We start from the raw sequence: 25,834 nt of genomic DNA on the forward strand, positions 1-25,834 counted from the left end.
TCATTTTACACCACAAAAAAACGCCTTACTCACAAGTATAAATTAATAAAAATACAACAGAAAAAACAAAACGGTTAATTAAGTAGCTAGCATTCCGGCAGCAAACACTGCTTACTGATTCAAATATTTTGCCAAGAAAAACAGGAATTAGAAAGTTAAAAGTTAAATTATATCGTTGATGTTAAAAAGACTACCGCTTTTGTCACTACAATTATATTTTGTGTAAAATGAGGGATTTGCCAAAGTAAACAAGAACTAAACCTGTACAGGGATGAAATGTTGATGTTTTCGACGATTGTTTCCGGATAATGATGAGAAGAGAAATAAGCAAAGCATTCCCCAGCCTCAGTAGCACAGGTGGGTTTCATCAGGCATTGGGCCTATTCAATATTCCACGCACTTGTCAATATATACTATTAGACCTCTAGCACGTGGTATGTGTATTCATTTCCGCACGCTCAATTAACAAAGGATGTTAATTTCTATTTGGAGGCCACATACGGGGAAACCAAAAAATATCACACCGGAATCTTTTTAAAGTACACATCAAATAATTCACAAGCAGCGAGTGTCTTCTGTTTATAATTCCAGATAATTTTGCACCATGTTTTACCTAGTACTATAGACCAATTTTTGCTAAAACTTTTGTGTACAATATCGAATTATAATACGTGTGTATATAGAAAAATCGTGAAATTGAACCAGATAGTATAATTAAAACGAGATGTCTAAAGAAGAAACAACAAAACAACAAAAATAATTTTGAATACACAGTAGTGGAGTATGATAAACAAAACGTCAAAAATGCATTTTGTTAATTATTCACTCCCTGTTGGAGCCCCATATTTTTCGATAATTGTAATATGAAGTATAACTGTCCATGTGATTTTCAGAATTCTCGCCGCCTTGTTGAAGCCAAACCATAATTCCCGAGACAGTTTGATACGTCTGATTTATTTGACATTTCGACGGATTTCTGGCCGCGTCTGTGGATGTTATAATGATAATTTACATCTATATAATGGTCTGGCATAAACAAGCGCCCAGTTCTTCCCCCTGTATCGGTGTGCCCAGTTCTTCCCCCTGTATCGGTGTGCCCAGTTCTTCCCCCTGTATCGGTGTGCCCAGTTCTTCCCCCTGTATCGGTGTGCCCAGTTCTTCCCCCTGTATCGGTGTGCCCAGTTCTTCCCCCTGTATCGGTGTGCCCAGTTCTTCCCCTTTTATCGGTGTATTCGTCAATATCATCTACTATACATATTAAAACAAATGCTTCACATAATATAAACAGAAAGTAATGTGGTTCCTGGATTTTTTTCATCTTTATAATTTGTTACATTTGAGAAAGTAAAAAAGTTCTATAAAATACAACGTGGATGCAGAAATCAATCAAGCACGCACACTATACGAGTACAAGGAGAGAGCAAAAAAAAACGATTCTGCTGGGAACCTATTTTTATGAATATGAAGTAGTATGCAGTAGTAACGGGCTTTCTTGGAATAAATACGACCATGGCAATATTTCATAAAAAATATGGTCCTTTTTTGACAACGTCACGTTTTTGACATTCCCTTTCGTAGTTTTGTAGCCCAATCGTGATATGTTTCCTCAAGCCATCGCCAGTACTCGTCAGTCAATCGGGAACCGTCGGCACTTTCCGTAAACGAGAAAGTACCGACGGTTCCCGATTGTACGTCTGTCTTTTTTTCTTCTTCCGACATATTTCCTACTAGTGCATGTAACTTAGAGACATTTCAGAGGTCTTTCAATGGTAACGAATCTCGGCCCATAACGGGTCTCGAGCTCCGACAACTTATTTTCTACCTTATATTAACATCAGCCTGACCTACACGAATCAGGAAAATAAAGCAATGTGTTTTTTATTGAAACTGGGAAGATATTTCTCACTTTTGCGTCATTTTTGGAAAATATTTCATTTTTTTTGGCTTTGGGAAGCAGCCTGTTTTCGGCTGTAAAACAAGGAGGGGAATAAAAATTCAATTCAATTCAATGATGAAGCCCTAAATGACCTCATTTAGTTCAAATTGGATCGTTGCCATACTTGTTTGTGCTTTATGACAGGCAATTTTACCAACATAAACAAATACAATTTTATTGTGATATTGTATAATTTCATAAAATTTAGGTAGGTGTCAAAGAGAAATATTTATTCAATACATGTTTGTTATTTAGATGCGTGCAAACTCTTCCTTCTTGCCTTCCACTATGATAACATGGACTACTTTACACGATACATGTACTGTCAAATCATTGCCACTCTCTTCTTTTGAATTAGCTTTATCCCCAAATATAATTACAGGTAAACCTAGTTACTACACATATGGTGACAGAAAATTTAATACTTTACATACAAAACTATATGGCATCAATGCAGTTCTCTTAGATATGATCTATTCAAGATAAATGTCATGATGAATTTGCATTTGTTAATATAGCGGATGTGATATGATTTTATTAGATTTGATGGCTCCCGTTTCCCATGTATTATCAAATTTTTGGGTGACTTTCTTTTCAAAATATCCCTATCACGGTAAGGTGCGTTGCTGCGTTGCTGCCTACACGCTGGTACAATACAAGCAGGTGAATACAATAAATGTTCAAAAAGTAAAACAAAACAAAAGTATTGCTTGTCGTACCCCTTTAGTAGTTCCCTTGAATCCACTCCGAACAAGGCCTATCTAGACCCCGGATTGTCAGCAGGTATTTTCTTAACCTTTAAGGTGTAAAACTGCTTTTACCTTTTCAATCCTTTTCTTCCTTGTAGTCCATCTTTCAAACTTTCGCAGTTCCGAAACTCTCCAAAATGGCTGTTTTTGTCGGAGGCAGACGACTCCAAACGAAACGAAATTGATTAATGCGTGCATGCGCAACAGCGTAGAAACGGACATCTACGGAATCGGAGCCTCACTGTCACACCAGTTTTATTAACAGCTCTGGTTTCCCGGTGGCAATGTCGTTTTCAACTGAACTGGCATGCCAATCTGAAATTGGATCGCATGCACAGGGTGTGTCAAACATAAGCCTTCAATGGATTTTTATAATATATTGCCTTATTTGTCTTGATTGTCAACTTTAAAAATTGGGTCTAAATTCCGATATCCTAACATTCTCATTTTGTTCAAAAACTTTCCAACGCGCGTGTACATGGGCTGTGTGCGATTCAAAAAATCTGAACGTTGAATCTAAAGAATTTTCTTGACATGACATTTCGTACGAAATATATAAACTACAAAGACGATCATAATAAGAGTGAGAAAATGTAGAGCGAAAAAAAATAAAGAAAGCCAAATCGAGATACGTCCTCATGCCTGGACACACCGAAGTCCTTTAAGATGATAGTTGTTATTTCCTGCTTCAAGTTCAGCATTTAGGGAAATGGCAAAACTGGTTAATCCGTAAGTGTAATGTGACCGGGTGGGATTATGTACTGGGTGTCTTCGACATGGTATTTCAGTGAGGTAACACCCTAAAGTCGGCATCAGACCAGCGCTTTTGAAAAAAAGGCAAATAAACCAACATATCAGTTTCCGTACACATTACACAAATAAGATGTTTAATAGTGCTTTTAACCCTACAAAACTAAACCAAATCAATCTATTAATGAAAATAAAAATATCATTCTACGAATTACGCGCTCAAAGAGTGAATTAATTGCAACAAAATGAGCTAATAACTATGTAATTAGTGAGAAATAACAGTAGATACACCACATGTATTGTACACTCACATGGTTTCTGTCGGAAAAATTATAAAAGTTCATTTACAATTTACAATGTTTTGTAAGTAAGACAGTGTTTATTTTACAACAATAACAAAAACTGTTCTATCAACATATATATATTGCTCTTGTTGGCCCGGATGGAAGTACGCAGAGGATCTTGACGTGGAAAAAACTTGAGTACCATGAGAAAACCCACGTAGCCGGGCAGGTGACCCCAAACTTTTCCTTGAAGTCCGAAAGTGTGTACATAGAAAACAATAATTACAGTAAAACTGATTATGATAGAATATATCCTTAACTCCAACACAAATCACAGGTATAATGTGTAAGGTAGCATGTATCCTTAACTCCAACACAAATAACAGGTATAATGTGTAAGGTAGCCTGCATGTATCCTTAAGGTATTAGGATTGTGTCGCCATTTCTCAGTAGAATTTATTCAAATTTTGTAGTTATATTGCTTTGAAGTAAAGAAAATTGTCTGTCACAAAAATGACATAGGTTGTCAGAATTTTTAGGATTTTAAATGGAAATTTATGTAAAAAGGAGTGAATAAAAAAAAAAATTGAAACACACAATATTTTGCAAAATAATGTCAATAAAAATGATTCTAACATAGATTAGTATTGCATTAATGTATACCTATTTCATAAATACAGAAATTGTGTAAAATTAATTATCTATAAACCGATTAAAAATTGACATTTTATAATAAAACCATATACACATAGTAATTGCACGCAAGAGTTATCGTTCTTGAAAAACTTCACAGTAGTGAAATAGGTAGCCGGTTTCCTGAAGTACAGAAAAATGGACACATGTGAGTCATTGATTAAAAAACCTGAACTAATGCCTGGATTGCTTCGAAATACTTTAATATTGAAAGAACACACTGTTCTGTCAATAATAAGCATACAATATTCATCCCTTTAATAACAAACATTAGATTATGCGGAAATTGTGATACTGTCTCCCTACATTGGATTTTCAACTAGGGATGTACTTCCTATTTCCGTTTAGCAATACACTCCTATGACCTTAACTCCAACACACATCACAGGTATAATGTTTAAGGTAGCATGCATGTATCCTTAACTCCAACACACATCACAGGTATAATGTGTAAGGTGGCATGTATCCTTAACTCCAACACAAATCACAGGTATAATGTGTAAGGTAGCATGTATCCTTAACTCATACACACATCACGGGTATAATGTGTAAGGTAGCATGTATCCTTAACTCCAACACAAATAACAGGTATAATGTGTAAGGTAGCATGTATCCTTAACTCCAACACAAATAACAGATATAATGTGTAAGGTAGCATACATCCTTAACTCCAACACAAATCACAGGTATAATGTGTAAGGTAGCATACATCCTTACCTCCAACACAAATCACAGGTATAATGGGTAAGGTAGCATGTATCCTTAACTACAAAACAAATCACAGGTATAATGTGTAAGGTGGCATGTATCCTTAACTCCAACACACATCACAGGTATAATGTGTAAGGTAGCATACATCCTTACCTCCAACACAAATCACAGGTATAATGTGCAAGGTAGCATGTATCCTTAACTCCAACACAAATCACAGGTATGATGTGAAAGGTAGCATACATCCTTAACTCCAACACAAATCACAGGTATAATGTGTAAGGTAGCATACATCCTTGACTCTAACAACATTTCGGTAGGAACGTGACAGGTAGCATATATCCTTAACTCTAACACATAATTAGCTCAAACATTGAACTACATAGTTATAGTCAAGCGTTTGATGAATTAAAGAAAGTCAGGCACATCTTTTCCTCATTATTTTCCGTTAATACCTCAAACATGTGGCTGCTATTTGTTAAAATGTCAAACTTTAGATAGCCTCATCACGACTCGTTTGATCGATCCGCGTGCAGCTGCGCAATGGGGTGCACGAGTCACGTATAATAGGTTGACAGAGGTCAATCTGAAGCTAGTTCTAAGTTTACAAAAACAACAACGTGTAACTTGAAGCGTGTGTATATGGTAAAACCATTGCGTTTTAGTATGTTTAGGGTATTCATAGTTATCTCAATAAACCGGAAAAGGAAGTCTCCTCTTACGCCGTCCTGTTGAGGTTAACCTTTTAAGTTTACATCGGAACCTCTTTAACCTGAATATTTTGGTCTATTGTGGTTCCTCGTTAGTCCGGATATTTTAGTTTCAGGAAAAATGACGGTTTTTTATTATAACAATCGTGACGTCCATATGCGTATACATTTATGTACATATCGGGCCATAATCCCCTTAAATATAAATATTAGACTTGAACACCACTACTACTTGTTAAGCAATTAAATACAGAAGAGTTTGCTCAATTTCGATATTTAAAGAAATTAAAAAAAAAATATAGGAGGATGAACAAATTGGCACAAGCAGCAGCGAAAATAAAAGGGATTCTATACCTCGAAAAACTGCAAGTGGCGGTTTTAATTTTGCGAGTAAAAAAAAATGCGGTTTGCATTAATTCACGATGTTGAAATTTATCCTCGCACTGTTATTGATTAGATGTTCTGCCTAACTTTGTATCAGATGTTCTGCCTAACTTTGTATCAGATGTTCTGCCTAACTTTGTTTCTGATGTTATGCCTAACTTTGCATCAGATGTTCTGCCTAACTTTGTATCAGATGTTCTGCCTAACTTTGCATCAGATGTTCTGCCTAACTTTGTATCAGGTGTTCTGCCTAACTTTGTATCAGATGTTCTGCCTAACTTTGTATCTGATGTTCTGCTTAACTTTGTATCAGATGTTCTGCCTAACTTTGTATCAGATGTCATGCGCTTGTATGGTTTATGTTTTGCGAATTATATTTCATCCGTGAAACTAAACGCTTCAGTAACTGCAAATATGTTGGCCGGATTAACGAGGTTTCAATTTGAAAGCGAAACTATTTTCAAAATGTTACAGATTGTAACAACGGGTTCAAATTAAAGGAAACAAACAATTCTGTATTACAAAGTCTCGCCACAAGGTCTAAATCAATTTGTTTCATATTCGATCTAAATGGAATTTTGTTCAGTGTGATGTGATATGTATAACTGTTGGGCTATTGCAGATGAATAATTTGTAAAGTTAAAAAGAAATTAAAAAAAAAATGTAAAAAAAAGTTTGGAAACAAATTTGGAAACAGTTTAGCTAAAACATATGGAAGTTTTGTGAAATTGGAAATTTAACAAACTCGACCGACATGGCGTTTCTGCATAAGACAACTGTCTCTTCTCTCTAACATATGTTTACCCGTCATTACCCATGAAACAGACAGTCTGTGACGGCTGTGGGTTATAAGTGATACTTGGCAAGCTTATCCTACATGTACAACAGATAAATGGGTGTTACAAGTTTCATCCCAAGGTGAAGAACTTCGCCGATAATGGGGCTGAACTTCGCCTCTCCCGATCCTGGTCGCGGGTGAGGCTTCCTCTGTCGCTGACCGTGAAATGACGTCATAGAGTGTTGCGTAATAAAGTGGGAGTGATGTATTGTTTTATTCGACAAATAATACATACAGATTATGGGATAACAATGCAAAAATGGTTATAAATAGAATAGTTTAAAATGTATTATACATGGTAGCAAAATGTTTGATTTTCTTCTCTTTTGTTTTTGACCAACATCATATCTTATAGTTAACCATTTACAGTAATAAGTTTCAAAGTTCCCAAGTTCCCAATAAACGTTGAAATAACATTGGACTAAATGTCACGCATTTAACTTTGTTTCCTAAATAATGGCTCGTGGACCATAATAGTATGTATTTGATAACTCACCTGCTATATTTACAATGTACCTGTACCACCAGAGGGAGGTATGAGGTATGTCATACAGCAACCACTTTGTTCGTCTATTCCTCCTGTCGTTCCCTCTGTAACAAACTCTCCGGACAGTGTAACACGGACCAGGTGGTTTGTCGTGTAATTATCTAAGGTCAAGGTCAAGGCTTAAAGTCAGGGAAAAAATCATCGTTAATCTTGTCCGGAGTCGGACATCATCTCCGAAATGGCAAATCTTTCTTTATGAAACTTCTCAAGATAAGATCATCAAGACTGGACTGGCGGTGTGTCGCGTGACAGTTTCGCGCTCGAATCCTATAGGTCAATGGTCAAAGGTCAAACCAATGTCACGCTTGTCCGTACCTTATAAATGACACACTTTTTTAAAACTACTTCACAGATGAACGAACGGTTTGTCGCGTTACATTGTCAGGTTCGAACCCTAAAGGCCATGGGTCAAAGGACAAATACATGTACATTGAAAATCTTGTCCCGACCATATCTTCTAAATAACTGAACCTTTCCGTATGAAACTTCACAGATTCACCTAACCAGAAAATGTGACTCTTAGAATTCTCTACTCCGTACCTAAATTGTCAAGGTCACTGCAAGGGGTCACATGATAAAAAGTAGTAAATGTTGTTCGGACTATCTTTAAAAATAGCCGAATTATTTCTTATGACACTTTACATTATATGCATTATGAACAGCGACTGTTATGGGACACTTTCAAGAACTTAAACAAAGTATCAAAGTCATTGCACGGAGATGGGACAAACCTTACAGAGAATTGGCTTACAGGGCAATAAGTAGCTAGCCCTTGTTCGAGTGGATTCATCTAGGAGCGGGTCCAAGGCTGGGCCATGGTAGGGGGACAAGGGGGTGCAACAAGCTGTTTTTTTGTTTTGTTTTTCTGTTTGAAAATTGTGTGGATTCATCAGCGTATATGCAGCTGCGCGCCTGGCTTACTTGGTTTTTATTTTCAACACAACTGCATTGCATGAACTTGAACATGGATTAAGATATTTTATTTGCGCAAACATTGGTGGTTTTTTTCTCCAGCAAGCTTCCTGGTATACAGAACAACTATACGTCTGAGGGACATATATACTTTAGTGGTCATGTAGCAGGAAACCATTCCAAGTTTTCCCCCCACAAATCTGATCCCTTTGACATTGAAAATCGTCCTCGATACCCAGGGGTTACGCTCACTTTCGCTCTCTACACCCCTGGAATATGTCATAGCAAAATTTAAGGCTCGGTGTGCGCCACCTCGTTGATGAGAATAGAAGACTAGTTCGATCCTTTGATATACATCAAGAGAATCTCGCGGTCACGTAACGGTAAAAATTGACAGGCTTTGATGTCGGGCGTCTCTCCTTTATAACCTTTAAAGTACAGGTATCAGCCTACCGATTGGTCAGGCTTTTTTTTACCGGAGACCAATCAAAAAGCTAGTTTCGTGCCTTCAATTTTGCTATGACATATTCCAGAGGTAAAGAAAGCGAAAGGGAGCGTAACCCCTTAATATCGAGGATGTAGAATCGTTGAAAGCTAGCTGTGAGCGGCAAAATGGAAGGATCGGCTGTATGCTCCCCAGCTGGGAGTTGAGAAAGATATTGGCTGGTTGCAAAGGCCCTATAACCACGGATAATAATTTGTGAAACTATTTGAAACGACCTACAAACTGGGTTGTGATAAAGATATATAAAAACCTCGAATTATTATTATTATTATTATTATTATAATCAATTTAAGTATTGGTTAAGGTCACACCATTTCCTGGTTCTGACAGTTTTTGAGAGAAGTAGTTTGTAGTATATTTAACAAAGCTATCTGCTACATGTATACAGACTTGAAGCCTTTCTGTTCTTAAGAAGATGTTTTTTAAAATATAGTTGAAGGCAGATAAACAGGCAAGAGAAGATACCCAGTATTTCATATAATTAAACTCATTCAACCCTATGTTTTCAAACTGGACTTGTCCAGTATTTGATTTGGTAAAGTTCCAATGTGACTTTAAGGGTGAATGGGTTCATAATAAGTACATACCCATTTTATGCCAGGTGCCCCGATAAAGTAATAACTTCAACCAAAATATCATGTTTAAGTTCGTTGTTTATTGGTGCTGTATATCCACGAAAGATACAAAACAAATGTTTAAATAGCTCATTCACCCCTACATATTTAAACTGGACTTGCCAAGTCTCTGTTTCGGTAAGGTTCCCATGTGACTTTAGGGGTGAATGAAATACAGATTATACACACAATAACTAGATGTGTATATATCACAACAATACCTTCATATTATCAGTCAAAATCATACATATTTAAATTATAACATTTTACCAAATATTAACAGATTTTTTTATGGTATATATCGCTGACTCTGTCAACATAAATTGTCAAATTTTTAAGATCTTAAAAGCCAAATTGCATGACAATGGAACACAGAGTTGTTTAAGCCTTTCACCCCTATGTAATTTTAGTAAACTCTTCCTTGCATTGAGCGGGATGAGTCTATTACGGTCTACAGTAGTAAATGGGTTAACATACTATCAAATGATCACTTCTTAATTTCTTACTTACAGCTTTTGTTATCTTAATTTTGCATGACGTTTTTGCCATCATTAGGAATGAGGTATAGAGAACAGAAATATATGACTCATTCAAAGTTTTTGACAAGATTTTTTTTCTCATTCTTTATGATATAATCTTTAATAGGATTGTATTAGGTCTATTAAACCTGCAAAAAAGTGTTTCAAGCAATCTTGATAACTTTTATTTTTTAAACCAAACAAAATGAAAAAAATAGCTTACTTTCTGCCCTATAAATGAGAAAAAAACTGAAGGCAGTTCATAGTAAACTCATTCACCCCTGAAGACACATTTGAACTGTTCGAATTCAATGGATGGAATAGTTCATTATCAAATTTCAGGGGTGAATGAGTTAAAATAGCATAGCACCTTGTCAAATCTAGATAAGAAGAAGAAGAAGGATCTACCTATGAAGATGTAGGTATGATTTATAAAAGATTCTAGATTAAATAGGGTTCTGTTAAGATAGGGTTCAGATTAGACAGACTTTGGACTTTGGTTTAGAAAGGATAAGCTTAGGTCATTCAAAGGTACCTAGTTGAAGGACTTGTATACAAAGAGGCCTAGCTGAAGGTTTGGTTTATACAGGGTTCATATAAGACAAGGTTCAGTTTAGACAGGTATTACAGTGTACACAGGGACCTAGTTGAAAGTCTGGTTTATACAGGGTTCTGTTAATACAGGGTTCATATAAGACAAGGTTCAGTTAAGACATACAATACAGTGTACATAAGGACCTAGTTGACAGTCTGGTTAATACAGGGTTCAGTTTAGACAGAGTTCAGTTTGAATAGGATTTGGATTAAACATAATTAGTTTGAACAGGTGATTCATTATACAAAAAGACCCTGTTAAAGGTCTGGTATATACAGGAGTCTGTTTATGCAGGGTTCAGATAAGACATGGTTCAGTTTAGACAGGTAATTCAGTATTCAGAGGGACCTTTGGAAAAGTCTGTCTTATACAGGGTTTGGTTTAGACATGTTTCACTGCATATTCATGTAGTTTACTGAAAATGTAAACCTTGTCACCTGTAAACAAAAGTAAAACAATGGTACAACACAAAATATATACTGTAATTAACGATAGAATAAACATACATTAGGACAATAGTCAACAATATTTATACATACAAGGACCAAGGCTCATTTTTACAAATACTCATGAGCTCAATGACAGCTTATCGCAAAACATACATCAGGTATATGTTAAAACATACCACAGCCATATGTTAAAACATACCACAGCCATATGTTAAAACATACCACAGGTATATGTTAGGTATATGTTAAAAAATATTTAAATTCAAAACTAAAACTGTATCTATAGAGATTCAAAATGATGGCAAACAGAAAAGGAAACACAAAATACCGTATTCACGGTAATTAGTGCCCCTCCTCCTTTTTTCCCCAACAGAAATTGAAATTATATCAACCCCATCTCACTCCCAAACCTGAACAGGCATTGTCTATGACTCATGGTACTAACACTTTAGAGTAGAGATTTTTGTCTATTTATAATGGTTGGACTTTTGTAAAGTGATTAAATACTTTATTTTTGAACCTCAAGCCACACTGGAATGTTTAAAATGTCCTTTGTGATAACAATAGATGAAGTTGCAAAACTTTTCCTATCATAATTAACATTTAATTATCCTAATAAGGGGGCCTCTAAGCAAATTGTTAAGTGCACTGGGCGCTTATTTCAGCACATACGGTATGTTGAATTGAAAACTAAATTTTTTTCAAATGAAGTGACTGTTATGCTAAAATGAATGTGCTTGAATGAATGAAAGAAATTATATAACCAATATTCAAAAATAAGGTAAAATTTATCAAGCTTTGAATAGCGAGCACCAGTTTACCAATGTTTGATTAAACTATGGGAAAGAGCACCACAACTCCTGTTAAAATTATACAGGAGAGTTCCAATACAGAGCTTTGCAGTGATAGTGTTTTACAGCCGAATAAAGCCTGATTCCCCCAGCAAAAAAGTGCTTTTATTTCCCAAAATGTTAAAAAAAATGAGGAATATTCCTGATTTCAATTAAAGTAAAGATTTTCCCAATCTATGCAGGAACAAGATGTCATAAAATTTAGGACGAAAAAACCCCACTGCTTTGTTTTCCAACCTGATGTATTCTGCCTTCTATANTTGGAATAGGTCACTTGAGCAAAGCTCAGGTGACCTAAAAATAAAGCAACTTTACCCTTTCACCCCTGTGTACTTAGTAGACTCTACCATGCATTGATCTGGATGAGTCCATTATGGTCTACAGTGGTGAAAGCGTTAACAGAGTTTTTACGGCTTAGAATTACTTCTGTTGCTGAAGTATTCCTCTTTCATATTGATACTGTGTATCTATAACTCCTGGAAAGGAATATTGGTATTCATCGGATTGGCAACCAATGGGCCTTGAGTTTGATCACTGTAATTTTGGAGTCTTAAGTTAATATTATTTTTAAATATTCAAAATATTCAAATACCCGGTACTCAAAATTTTTAACAAGCATTGTACATCTAGTTTGTACTGTAAATATGCTGAAAGAAGTAATTCGTATGAAAAAAAATCTCCTATACAAAATAATATATATTTCACAAGTGTAACAATGGCAAGAATATATTTTAACTTAATAGCACTTTATGATTTGATGAAATTTTTAGAAAAAAAATATTTTTAAAAATAAAATCAATACATAAAAAGACATAAAATGAAAAAAAAAAGTAGATGTATTTGTTAGTTTGATTATAACAAAAACAAATACCCAGGTAGTTGAGCTAGCTTGCAGTTTAGATAACAAAACTCTGTGTACATTTTATATAGGAAAACATTGTTTAAGCACTTAACTAGCTTCAGGACAACATAAGTTTTCCATGTGTATATTTAAAAAACAAAAATCAAAATCAAAATCTAAAATGCACAAATATTGATTTAAAACGTAAATAAGATAGTCAAAGTTGCATTTAACACAATTAACCTTTTTAGAACATCAGAAAAACTTTCAACACAAGACTACATTGTAATTCAAACTCACAACAGCAGCCCAAGGGAGGCAACTGGGACAATATAAATATATGTAATAAATAGATCAAAAGTTATAATTATGGATGGACAATGACAATTTTTTTGTAACAATTATGAATGGACAATGATGAATACTAATTAATGTTCAATATAACTCTCATTAGATTTTGATTTCTTCATGCTGTAATATTAACTCATTTAAATTCCGAAAAATAAAAAATGGTTTTGAATTAATGAGAAATAGACTATTTTTGACGGCAATGTAATCATGTAATCACTCCGTTCTACGGACACATTGACAGCATATCAACAAGTGGAAAAAAAGATAAGGCAAGAAATTTTACAAACATTCTTACCATGCAATTTTGGAGAGATACAAAAAACAAAAAACAAAACTTAAAAGAAAACAAAACATAAAACAATATTTCAAAAATTCTGTTTTGATGACAACAACTGTTTTCTAGGATTCTCTTTTTCTTCAAAATTATCTTGTCATTTAATTGATAAGTTTTCCAAAAGGTCTCCTTGCTTTGTGAAAACCATGCTTAAGTAACAAACAAAAAACAAACAAAATACAATGTAAATTAACATTTTCAAACACGTTTTCCTGCCTTCTGCCTCCATATTTCATACAAGACCCATGAAGGAGAAATTTCAAGTGGTATTTGAGAAAAAAATGGTTAAACTGGTCCATTATATCAGATTAAAAAAGAAGAAGATATATATACATATATAACAATACCAACTTCACAACAAATTATTATCATAACAACTTCAAAATACATTCAAACAAACTAAAGTATATCAGAAACAGATTTGAACAGGGAGCGGAAATAACATCTGAGGATGAAAGAGTTATATCCCTTACTCTGAATGTGGGTGTTTTGAGTGTTTTGAACACATCGGCATGGCAAAACATAAAAACTGCAAGCGCTCAAGAGTTACTCCCCTTTATTTTACAATTCAACACTTTGTGGTTGACTTGTTGTATATCCTGAAGTACTCAAAATTGTTAAATGCTTTGCAGTAATCAATTCTATTTATCATTATTAATCCTACACTTAGAACGTATGTAAGACTTTTAAGATTTTTCAAGTCAATGAAAGATATTTGCCACCTGATAATGTGATTTATGTTAAAAAGAGGTTATTTCCCTTTAAATGGTTAATGAGCATTATCAAGTATTCTTGTGTAATTTTTTTTAACTGTGCTGTCAAATAATACATTAAATAAAAAAAATTGATTCAAGATCCTCCATTTACATTTGACTGGATTGCCTACCGTAGTATTCTTTATTTTTGGCGTGACCATGTTTCAAAATAAAATGAACAGACTGCCAATCCTGCCATTTTTATTTGCTGACAATAATAACATTAAGGAGTTTATCCTTTCTAAAAATAGAGTCAAACAAAATAAGTTAAGAAATTATCCAGCACAAAACAGTTGGCTGCTAGACCAAACATGAAGTCCGATTTACACAGATTGTCAGATTATAAAGGGATTGGTTTAGACAAGTGAAATGTAAATGCTATTTACAGAACACATGGGTACAATCACAACCTATCTTTGACAATTCACATGAGTCAACCACATGATATTGATATTCACCGACTTGAAATGCAAGTGAAACAGGAGAGGAAAAAATGCACGGCCAGACCGGCGGTCGAACAGGGGACAACCCGAACTCTAGACGGACGCTCTATCAATTGAACTAGCTGGTCGCCAATGATCGACCCAGTCCAGTTATGCTACACAAGTAGCTCAAACATTTTAAAATAGAGTCTTCTTTGATCTGGTTTTAAGAGTCTGTCACGTTTTGTTTGTTATCCGTATTGAAACCATTTGTTCCGTTTGTCCCACTTGTTGGAGAGTCAGATTTCTTATCGCGCCCAACATAAGTGTCCATAAATGCAGCAGCACCAAAAAACTTCTTGACTTCAATAAAGGCATCTACTGGCAAAATCCTGCAAAAGAAACAGCAATTTTGTTTTTTCTGATTTTAGAATATTTTCTTATTGTATAGGTCTAACATAAGCAAGTGTACCGCGAAAGCGGATCACAACATGCCCATCATACATTGAGAGAGCAGTTGTCTGTATGGTTGTACATAAAGGGTCGTAACTCCATAAATTACAGTTGGACAACGATGGGTATCAAATTTGTCTGAGCTTTTATGATAATGAACCTTCCTATGAAGTTTGAAGTAAATCCACTGAAAACAACATGAGATATCAAGAGGACATTGTTTTGGCAATTGAATAAAGGGCCATAACTTCGTAATTACGGTCCAATAATTGCAGTTATCGACCGTGCCTGAGCTATCATGGCAATGAACCTTCCTATGAAGTTTGAAGTTAATCCATTGAAAACTACGAGATATCGAGCGGACATTATTTGGGCAAATGAATAAAGGGCCATAACTCTGTTAAATAAAGTCAGATAATTGTGGATATCGAAGCTAAGGTGTCCGAGCTATCATGGCAATGAACATTTCAATGGAGTCTGAAGTTAATCCGTTGAAAACTTCTCAAGATATCAACCGGATACTGTTAGTGACGACCCACCCACCCGCTCACGTGATAACATGATACGTCCCGTCATTTGATGGGCGTATAAAAAGGAATTGGGCAGCACTTAAAACTGATAAAAGCCTTTTCCTTACACATTAATATCACTGTTAAAATTTACGAATTCTTCCACATTAAGGCAAGGGTATTATGCGTGTTCGAACAAGGGGTGTATAATTTGGCTTTGTTTGGTTTTTTATGTTTTACGTCTTATTAACAGCTATGGTCATTTCAGGATGAGCCAGATTTTGGTGATGAAGGGATACCGGAGTGCCCAGAGAAAAACCATTGACCTGCAGCCAATAACTGGCAACTTCCCCACGTAGGACTTGCATCCACAACCCAGTGGTGGATGGCTATAGTGAACGTAGATAGTCAGACATCCTAACCAATCGGTCACTGCAGCCCCTGTAGGATTTGGCTATGGTAATACCAGCCAGCATCTGCTCCAACTGAATTTAAAAATCTCTTATATCTATTGAATAGCCATTTAAGATAATTTTGGTTATCCTTTTTCATTTGACTTATGCAGTGCAGACTGAATGCTGAGACTGGATGATTAATAAACTTTATACAAAGAACAAAATTTTATATAAAAACCCTTTCACCACTGTAGACCATCATGGACTCATCCAGATGTATGTATGGTAGAGTCTACTCAAGTTACCTAGGGTGAAAGGGTGAAGACATGATTTCTGGAAGGTAGCTTCTCTACTTTGGTTGTCATATAACTCAAAGTAACGACGGGCCTAAACATGTACACCCTCATTTTACATACGAACGCATATTTAAAGTAATACACTGTATTTGTGATAAACACATGCGAAATATTATAAACTAGAAAATGTTCTGTAAGACATGAATGCCCCCATCTCCATGTGAAATTAGTTTCAGTGATTGATGTTCTATAAATAGTTACAACCACTTTGATCACGGGACAGGACGGAATGCGACGGGACACAATGGACATTGGCAACACTGCATGCCCCATTTTATGGCGGAGGCATTTTCTTGAGTTACTTCCCTTTGAAATGATTAAGGATCCCTGCCCCACTGCATTATGTTATTCCTATACACAGTAACCTCCCCTTAACTTCCGCTTCAATTTAACTGTAGCACAATTGGGCCTGGACACTTCCATTGATCAGGTAGCTTAGTTGGTTAGAGCAATAGTATAACAATCTGAAGTCCTGGGTTCGAATCCCAGTCTAGGCCCCTGGTTTTATACACTCAGAATACTATGGCTGATCTTTTTGGTTTCTTCCATCTCTATTACTTATTCATAACAGTCCCACATGGTAAACTCTATCTTTTCAGAGATGATTTATCTAGGCTATAGTCATGCAGGTAAAATATGGCTGAAATTTTTCAATCAGAACACATTTGTTGATTATTTTTTGTTTACTTCATCTCTATTTTTTTCCATAAAAGTGCTGTAAGGTATGGTTTTCTCAGAAATGATTTATCAAAGCTGTGGTAATGCCAGAATAGAACAGTTTCCAATGCATAGATACAGTTTTTAACAGTGGTACGGGGGTCATTAAAATTACTGTTGTAAAAACTAAATGATATGTGGAAACAAAATCATTTTGACTCATTCACCCCTGAAATTTCATAATGAACTATTCCAACCTTTGAAATGGAAGAGTTCAAATGTGTCTTCAGGGTGAATGAGTTAAACAAGGTCAGCTAATCAGGCAAGACAACAGGTCTGCAACTGGGCGAATGTTTCACTTGACTGGATAAACCATGAACTCCTACATCATGTAATTATCTATAGCCTACCAATCTGCATCCCACTTACATTTTCAATGTTGCAAGAAAGTAGACCGATCTCGGAATACAAAGCATCTTCTGATTGGTCAAAATTGCTTGCATCATGCGGTCCACAGTCTTTTGTGTTTCAAGAGCAGGCAGCAACCATGGAAACCTAGAAAATAAGAAAATGAAATTAACATGAATTATCATTCACCCCTGAACTCTTCCAATTGTAAGGTTGGAATATTTCATTATGAATGAGTTAAGCAATAAATATAAATAACATTCTTACCGATAGATACAGAGTATTTTTGAAATACAGACAACGTCATAATTGTCTTCTTTTTGTCTCGCCGCCACAAAGTAGCGGAAGTGAGACTAAGATGTTACTTTTCCGGCGACATCAACATTAAGTTTTCACATTTAAGTTAGTTTCACTGAAACCATAAGCTAGACCAACCAAACTTGGACCATAGATGCATCGTAGGTAGTACATCTCAACCCATGCATCAAATGCTGGATTCGGCCTNCCCCCGGAATTTGGAAACCCCCCAAGATAGGTCCTGGATCCGCCACTGCCATTGACTTTGTCAGCAACTCCATCAACATTAAGTTTTTTGCGTTTAAGTTAGTTTCTCTGAAACTATAAGTATTTGACCAACCAAACTTAACGTGTGCATTGATAAGCGTGGCACAGACTACGACATATCAATCCCAATGGCTTGTTCTTCTCTGAAAAAGTATAATACATGTGCACTTTTATGAAATGTATAAGTTGCTAAAATCTTGTAAATGAAATGAAAAGTTACTTCCCTTTGAACACCGTTTGTTTACCACAGCAACCCATGTGCCATGTGATCGACTCCCCGAAATGAAATTGGCCAAGAAAAAATAACCATGACAGAATTGGTAAGTAAAAACTTTTGTGAATTGTCAAAATTCTGGGACCCTGACTTAAATTGTTATCTTCCTTGGAAGCCAACAGAATACATTGTCCAGAAAGAGAAACTGTTTATGAAGTGTTCCTTCCATCTCATTTAGTTCTGTTCTGTACTTTCACAGAAGCAATTTGGTTTTGCGATTCCTTCTGAATTCATCACAAATCAAAGCTTAGATTCAAACTAACCAGCCACGCGATAACTTGGCCGGCAGGTGTAGGCAGATAGATTTTACGACACCGCCTTAGGACAATCAATATTTATAGCCAACATATTACGTATATTGTAACAGAAAACCAAGTGATGATACACTAAAGATATTTGTTACTACGCCCAATTGGTCCTGAGGTCGGGAGCCTTTGACAGCATCTGAACACTGATGTGCTGATAGGTGGGATGCGACTCCCAGTGGAAACATTTGTGTGGAACACTTTTTGCACATATAAGGTAAATATATCGTAAAAATGTTTTAATTTCATTGCGTTGCTTCTTCCACATTGCGGCTTTAGAGATTTCAAAACCTATGACCTCACGTCATTGTTGAGCCATTGAGACGTCACGTCACGTGAAATGAGGTGCAAGATGGAATTTCTTGCACCCCTTTCTTACCCTGGAGTACAACTCTTCCTCTCACATCCGGTCTTGTAAGATAACCATTCTTGCCGAGTCTATTTTAAATGGGCGTGACATCACAATGGCTCAACAATGACCTAACGTCACGAATTTGGAAAACACTGATGCCGCGATGCGGAAAAGGCAACGTGATGAAATTAAAACCCTTTACGATATATTTACCGAACACATTAGAAAGATGGGATTATTTTTTCTGCGCAAACTCTGTTTGCAAATATGGAGTATTCTACATCTCGTTGACAAATTCGTTTTCCTCAAAAAAGCTCAGGGGGAAAATTGATATTTTCAAAATGATAGCCAGTCCAAACGCATTTTCATGGTTTTTGAGCTTATTCTTGTAGTTGGAATGAGAGAAAAAAACTCTTTCATGCCCATGGGTGTAGGATAGGGAAATTCCACCCTCGTGATTTTAAAATTTGGCAAAACCCTTGGTAGGGATTTCCCTATCCTTCACACCTGGACATGAAGGAGTCTTATAATCTTACACACAGGGAAAAGATAGAAAAACCATTGTTACCCTCACATTAATCATGTTTATTGAGGGCAAAGCCAGAGTGAAGGAGGGAAAACAAAGAATCAAATTTCCCTACCACAGCAGTGATAAACAATTATGATGAATAAAAACAGCAATACATGCAATAGTAAACATATTCCGGATGACACACCATGTTGTTGTTGTTGTCTTCAGTCACTCGGAACTGTCACATCCTTGCCAATTTCTCTAGAGAGACTCTGAATAAGGGAAATATGACCAGGTAAACTCAATTGCATAAGGGCGACACATTGATTTATTTCCCAATCATGTGATTAAAAAATAAATTGCAGTTGAAGAGAAAGCTTTGGGAAGACATTACTGTCCATTATGAAAAAATAATAATGATAATTTCACTAAGAACATCTGATGCACATCCATTTTACTAAGTGTCTAAATGACACAGAGTCTTACTTACAGGTCATAAAACCGTGATAAGTTCATCCGATTCCTCTTGATCAGTTTATTATTTCCTTGTGGATCTCGCGAACATGAGATATAATTCCTACTCAGGGTAAGCTGACGTGATTCCTAGCTTAGCCCTTTCAACACTGAAGACCATAATGGACTCATCCAGATCAATGCATAGTAGAGTTTAAATTACTATAGTAACATAGGGGTGAAAGGGTTAATTTACATGTAATTCATACCTATACCGACCTTGTACTTCTGCAGCTCTAACATATACACATACATGTGTTGACAGCAAGCAACATTACATATGTATTACAAAACAGCATTACCGTATTTGTCGTTATAAGTGCTCTTTCCCTTTGTCGAGAGGAATTCAAGCTATACAGACCTCCTCTTAGACCTGAGATACATACAGGTGTTGACAGCAAGCAACGTTGTACATTACATATTTATAACAAAACAGCATTACCATATTTGTCGTAATAAGTGCTCCTCCCCCTTTGTCGAGAGGAATTCAAGCTATACAGACCCCTCTTAGACCTGAGATACATACAGGTGTTGACAGCAAGCAACATTACATATTTATAACAAAACAGCATTACCGTATGTGTCATAATAAGTGCTCCTTCCCCTTTGTCAAGAGGAATTCAAGCTATGCAGACGTCCTGCCAGACATGAGACCCTTCCCATGATCAATAGTACTTACACTTTGAAGCAGACATGTATGTCTTGTTATATTATAAACAACACAGCATTGATGGTGAGCTCGAGATAAGGTTTATTATGTAACTTGATACTTAGAGTTATGTCCCCTTTACCAATGATTTACTCTTTCAAAATTAGAATCGACAATTGACAATCATGTTCATAAAAATGTTTGAGAATAAAAAGATGGAGAGAAGAAGACAAACATGGTTGTAAATGACGTTGAACAGCCGTTGGGCGATTATAGTCTGGTGATCGTGGCTGGATCACAAGACATTAATCTTTTTGTCAAAGTGGTTTGTAATACAGGTTATGGCAATATATTTATTTTCTATGCATTCAATACATTTACAGTCCCAAATACAGCTTTATGCAATTTATCCTATAAGCAAAATCTGATTAAATATCATTTTTGTTTTTGTTTTAGGGAACTGCATCTATTAAAGTGACAATTCTCCTTCTTCTCCCCCTATATTTGTTTCATCTATAACTAGGGTTGTCAAACCAGATGAATTTTAGTAAACAGTTACTCGAAAAAAATCTTTTGACCAAGTAACAGGTTAATCGGTCAGTTCAGTAACAAACAATAAACAGCAATAAATACATCATATGTTTAGCAAACTTTCGTTCCAAAATGATTATACACTTCATATGCATTAATTTGTCATGATAACTTATAACTCTGGTATTTCAAGATCCAACATCTTAACACAGAATATATATTTAGGTATATTTTATTGACAACTTTGGTCAGCATAAAGCGCTACTCGATTTTGTTTGTTGTTTCACTGATATCATTCAATTGGGTTACTCTAATTATTTGCATTCCGACATTAAAGGCGAGTTTTACCTCGAAAATTTAGCATTTCTTAACTTTGCATTCTGGCTCCCTTTTAAAATCTGTTCAGGCTTTTTATGGTGTGGTTGGCAACTCTTTGTCAATCCTTACTATCAAATACCAGAACACCCTAACAGGTAAGCCTGAAAGTTGTTTTTATTGCCAAAAAGTCTGATTTTGGTCTCATTGATAAAGAATTAGGCTATCTAAGAACATTTATAAAGTATGTAGCTTTCAAGCTCTCCCATTAGGATGAGAGACTCCCTCATTTTGACCAAAACCAATCTCCCTTGAAACTCCCTCATTCAAGCCCAAACTCACACAAACTCAAAATCTACATCCTGCGGTCAAATGATCTCCTAGTTACTGCAGGGTGTGTGTAATGATCATAAAAGGTGTCTGAATGAAATAAATGGTTTTTGGATTTATTTTGACACATAAAAAGGGAAAGAAATTGAGCAAAGCAGTTTTATTCATGATTCATGCACTTTCTCCCTCATTGGAAACGTGGAATGAGGGAGATATCCCTCATTGGAGGTTTCAGAGGATGAAACTAGCTATGCTCAATAAACTTCGAAATGGATATCATTAAGAGAATAACTCACAGAAAATGTATGGTTAATAAAACAGAGATGTTTATCAATTCATCCTTTTATGCTGTATTTATTTTGAATAACTTTGAAATATTGCTGTGATTACACATGTACATTTATTGTTTCATTTTTGCCAGGTTGCTATTTGGAAGGGACCAAATTATGATCTATGTCATAGGTGTTAACCTATGAATCCTCCAATGAGGAAGAAAGTGTTTGAAATGCAACTGAAACTGCTTTGCTCAATTTATCTTTCCCTTTTATGCATCAAAATAACTCCAAAAAGCATTCATTTGATTCAGACACACCTGTTATGATTATTATACACACCCTGTAGTAACTTGGAGATCATTTGACAACAGGAAGTAGATTTAAGTTGTTGTGAGTTTGGACTTGAATGAGGGAGTTTCGAGAGAGATTGGTAAATTTCGGTCAAAATGAGGGAGTCGGTCTCCTAATGAGGGAGGCTTGACAGCTATACTGTGACTGTATGGAGTATACAACAAACTCATACAAATTCATAAACAATAGTCAGAATGTACACTATTGTATAACTTCCTAATTTACAATGTGCCTGCAACATTTCATAGATCATGGCTTTACCTTGTATTTATGAGAGCACTCTCTTGCAAAAGCATGGTCAAATCCTCTGGTCTAACCAACTTTATTTTTACTTCCTGAAATCAATGCCACAGTCAATAATTCACTCATTCATCCCTGAAGACACATTTGAACTCTTCCAATTTATTAGTTGGAATAGTTTGTTATGAAATTTCAGGGGTAAATGAATTAAGCCTAAAACACTGTGTCAGAGTTACAGGGAATTTTTTTAGCACAAGAGGCACATTGGGCCTGTATTGCTCATCCATTATTAAATGGAATAGAAAAACACATAACACATCTGTGACCTAGAAAGTTGGTCAAAATCATTTATTTAAATAACCTGATAGCATAAATGACCAAACACTACAGGCCAAATATCGCAACTCTAAGCCATGTAGACCTTAAAATGAAATTGTTTGAATGTTTTACTATATATCTTACCCTTGTGACCTAGAAAGTTTATTTAAGAGTGTCATTTTGTTTGGGACAGACTTGACAACCCATCACACTAACAAGCCACAAGAAGCTGTTTTGATTAACACATTTGATCAATGTAAGTTAAAATTGTTGTAAAATAAATAAAGTTTGTATATTTCTTATCCATAAATTCTATTTAATATTTTATGTACTGAAACATGTATGCGACATGATACTGCATCAAAACCTACCCTAACCAAATAACATCACCAATGAGCCCCGGTAGTCTAGTGGTAGGACGCCAGGCTCGTGACCAAAGGGTTGCGGGTTAGAGTCATGGCACTGCACTGTGTTGTATCTTTGAGCAAGATACAGTGTACTTTACTCTGCTTGTTCCAGTCTACTCAGCTGTAAATGAGTATGTGGTTGGGCAGTGATAGAATTGTACAATGCTATAGCTGTGAGCGCCGAAATGGCAGCACCGGCTGTATGCTCCCCAAGGAGTTGAGACAGATATTGGCTGGTTGCAAAGGCCCTAGCTATAACCACAGATAATAATTTGTGAACCGCTTTGAGACAACCTATGAACTAGGTTGTGATAAAGCGGTATATAAGAACCTAGAATTATTATTAATGAATTATGGTCTATGGAAAATGGATCTGTAAAATTTGATACGGACAGTTGATAGGTTGTTTTTAAACACTTGGTGTAAATACATTTGGTTGGTTTGTGTTTTACGTCCTATTAACAGCTATGGTCATTTAAGGATGTGCCAGGTTTTGGTGGTGGAGGAAAGCCGGAGTTCCCGGAGATAAACCACCGACCAACGGCCAGTACCTGGCGACTGCCCCACGTAAGTCTCGAACACGCGACCCAGTGGTGGAGGGCTAATGGTAGCAGAATGTCAGACGCATTAACCACTTGGCCACTGAAACCCTTTTAATTATATACTGATGGTCGAACTTGTAAATTCCATTGAGGAATCCATCCACTTGGGGATGCTGAACTTCTCTGACCCTATCTTAGAGCGGACATTGGATCGTCCAACTACCTCTGTATTGAATTAACGTCTGGAAATTACACCTATTTGTGAGATATAATTAAAGAGTATTTGAAGAAATGTTATACCTCCAACATGCATAATGTAATGGTTGGAATTCTGCTATTACTTACTCAAGTAAATACACCAGAAAGTGTTTTAGGGGGTAAATTTTGGGCATTTTCTATATAGAAGCCAATCTAAAGGTATATTCATTGAAAATGATGGTAGCTAGCTTATATATATCATAATTATCTACTGAGAATGAAGGTGACTGGATTCTTTACAGAGAATGAATTAAGGTGGCTTGACTATCATTTTTGCCTATGAATCCCAGCTGAATTAGAGTTCAATACTTATATTTACCATTTGTTGGTATTTGTAATTACCTCATAGTAAATGAAATTACACTTATGTTATATTCAGCATTAAGTTCAAATGATGTATTTATCGGTTATGCTTGTTTCAAAGTCCATTGTCCAATGTCCAATGTAACAATTAGGACATCATTAATTGAGTAATGGCATTCATAGCTTAAATGAATGTCATCTGAATGTGGTAGGGCCCGGGCTACTTAGTGGCAATGCCATACGATAGTTAATATAATCTTTTGGTCAATCTTAATTCTAGAAATATTCTTTAAATATATTTCGACAACTATGAGGTTTTTAAGCCATAGCACTTCATTTTCTCAAACATCATAATACGTTACACCATGGCCTTGGTACTGGAACCCTGAAATACAAACTCATTTGAGGTATTCTTATAAAAACGTCATAAAAATGGCAGGTGTGTAGATTGAAGCAATGAATATGATGGTAAACATTTATTCTCCAGCGTCACCTACGATGATAATAAAGGTTTTGAAGGGTTTGACATGGTTGATGTGGAAATACTTCAGTGTAACATAATATGTAACTTTCCGATGAACGGCTTTGTGCCCTACGCAAACATGAAAATATCGGCGGACCAAGGCACACATGTCGTCTGCAGGTGAGGCCGAATTGAACATTGACATTGATACGTTTTGAGGCGATTGATTTCTTCAAACTATTTATCGATGATTTAATCATAAACTAGACCGTAGTTAAGATATATCTATATGCCGACTGTGCCAGTAAATATATTGAATGACGACCTGAAACCTGTAGCAAATCACATGCAATTCTTGATGAAATACCTGACCTTTTTACCTGAGAATCTCAGTGTAAATGTACAGCGTTTTATGTCATAAATGAAGTTTATAATCTCTGTTATCATTTGCCAATCATATTTGCTGACAAAAATAATTTTAAAATGAACTTTCTGGTGCAAATATATCCGATCAATTAAAAGTTTCACCTTTTCTTACCTTTATTACCACCTGTACAGGTAAATACTGAAGCAACTTAAGAATTGAAAATGTTAATATAAACTAGAGACAATAACGAACAATTTTCTTATAACTTTTATTTACATATAACAAATATTTTTCAAGTTATGCACATTTGAAAAATCAAGTAAATTAATTTATACTTCAATGATTAATTCAGCAGTGGTGTCCCTTTACATAGAAATCAATGTAGCAGCCTAAGGGTTAAGAAACAAGAGGCCCAGGGGCCTTAATAGCTCACCTGGGA

The 25,834-nt window shown here is 35.7% G+C and overlaps 1 protein-coding gene across 1 annotated transcript in view; it reads right to left on the reverse strand.

The window, feature by feature from the left end:
- Positions 1–12,863: 12,863 nt before the first annotated feature.
- Positions 12,864–25,834, reverse strand: part of LOC110450919 (epidermal retinol dehydrogenase 2-like) — a 49,254-nt gene continuing 36,283 nt past the window's right edge. The window contains exons 4-5 of the mRNA XM_021498721.1: positions 17,549–17,674; positions 12,864–15,141 (exon numbers count right to left, since the gene is read on the reverse strand). Coding sequence (XP_021354396.1) covers positions 14,976–15,141; positions 17,549–17,674 — 292 coding nt within the window. The 3' untranslated portion in view covers positions 12,864–14,975. The remainder of the gene's footprint in view (positions 15,142–17,548; positions 17,675–25,834) is intronic.

Source organism: Mizuhopecten yessoensis, unplaced genomic scaffold (assembly GCF_002113885.1).
Source record: "Mizuhopecten yessoensis strain PY_sf001 unplaced genomic scaffold, ASM211388v2 scaffold5547, whole genome shotgun sequence".
Taxonomy (NCBI): Eukaryota; Metazoa; Mollusca; class Bivalvia; order Pectinida; family Pectinidae; genus Mizuhopecten; species Mizuhopecten yessoensis.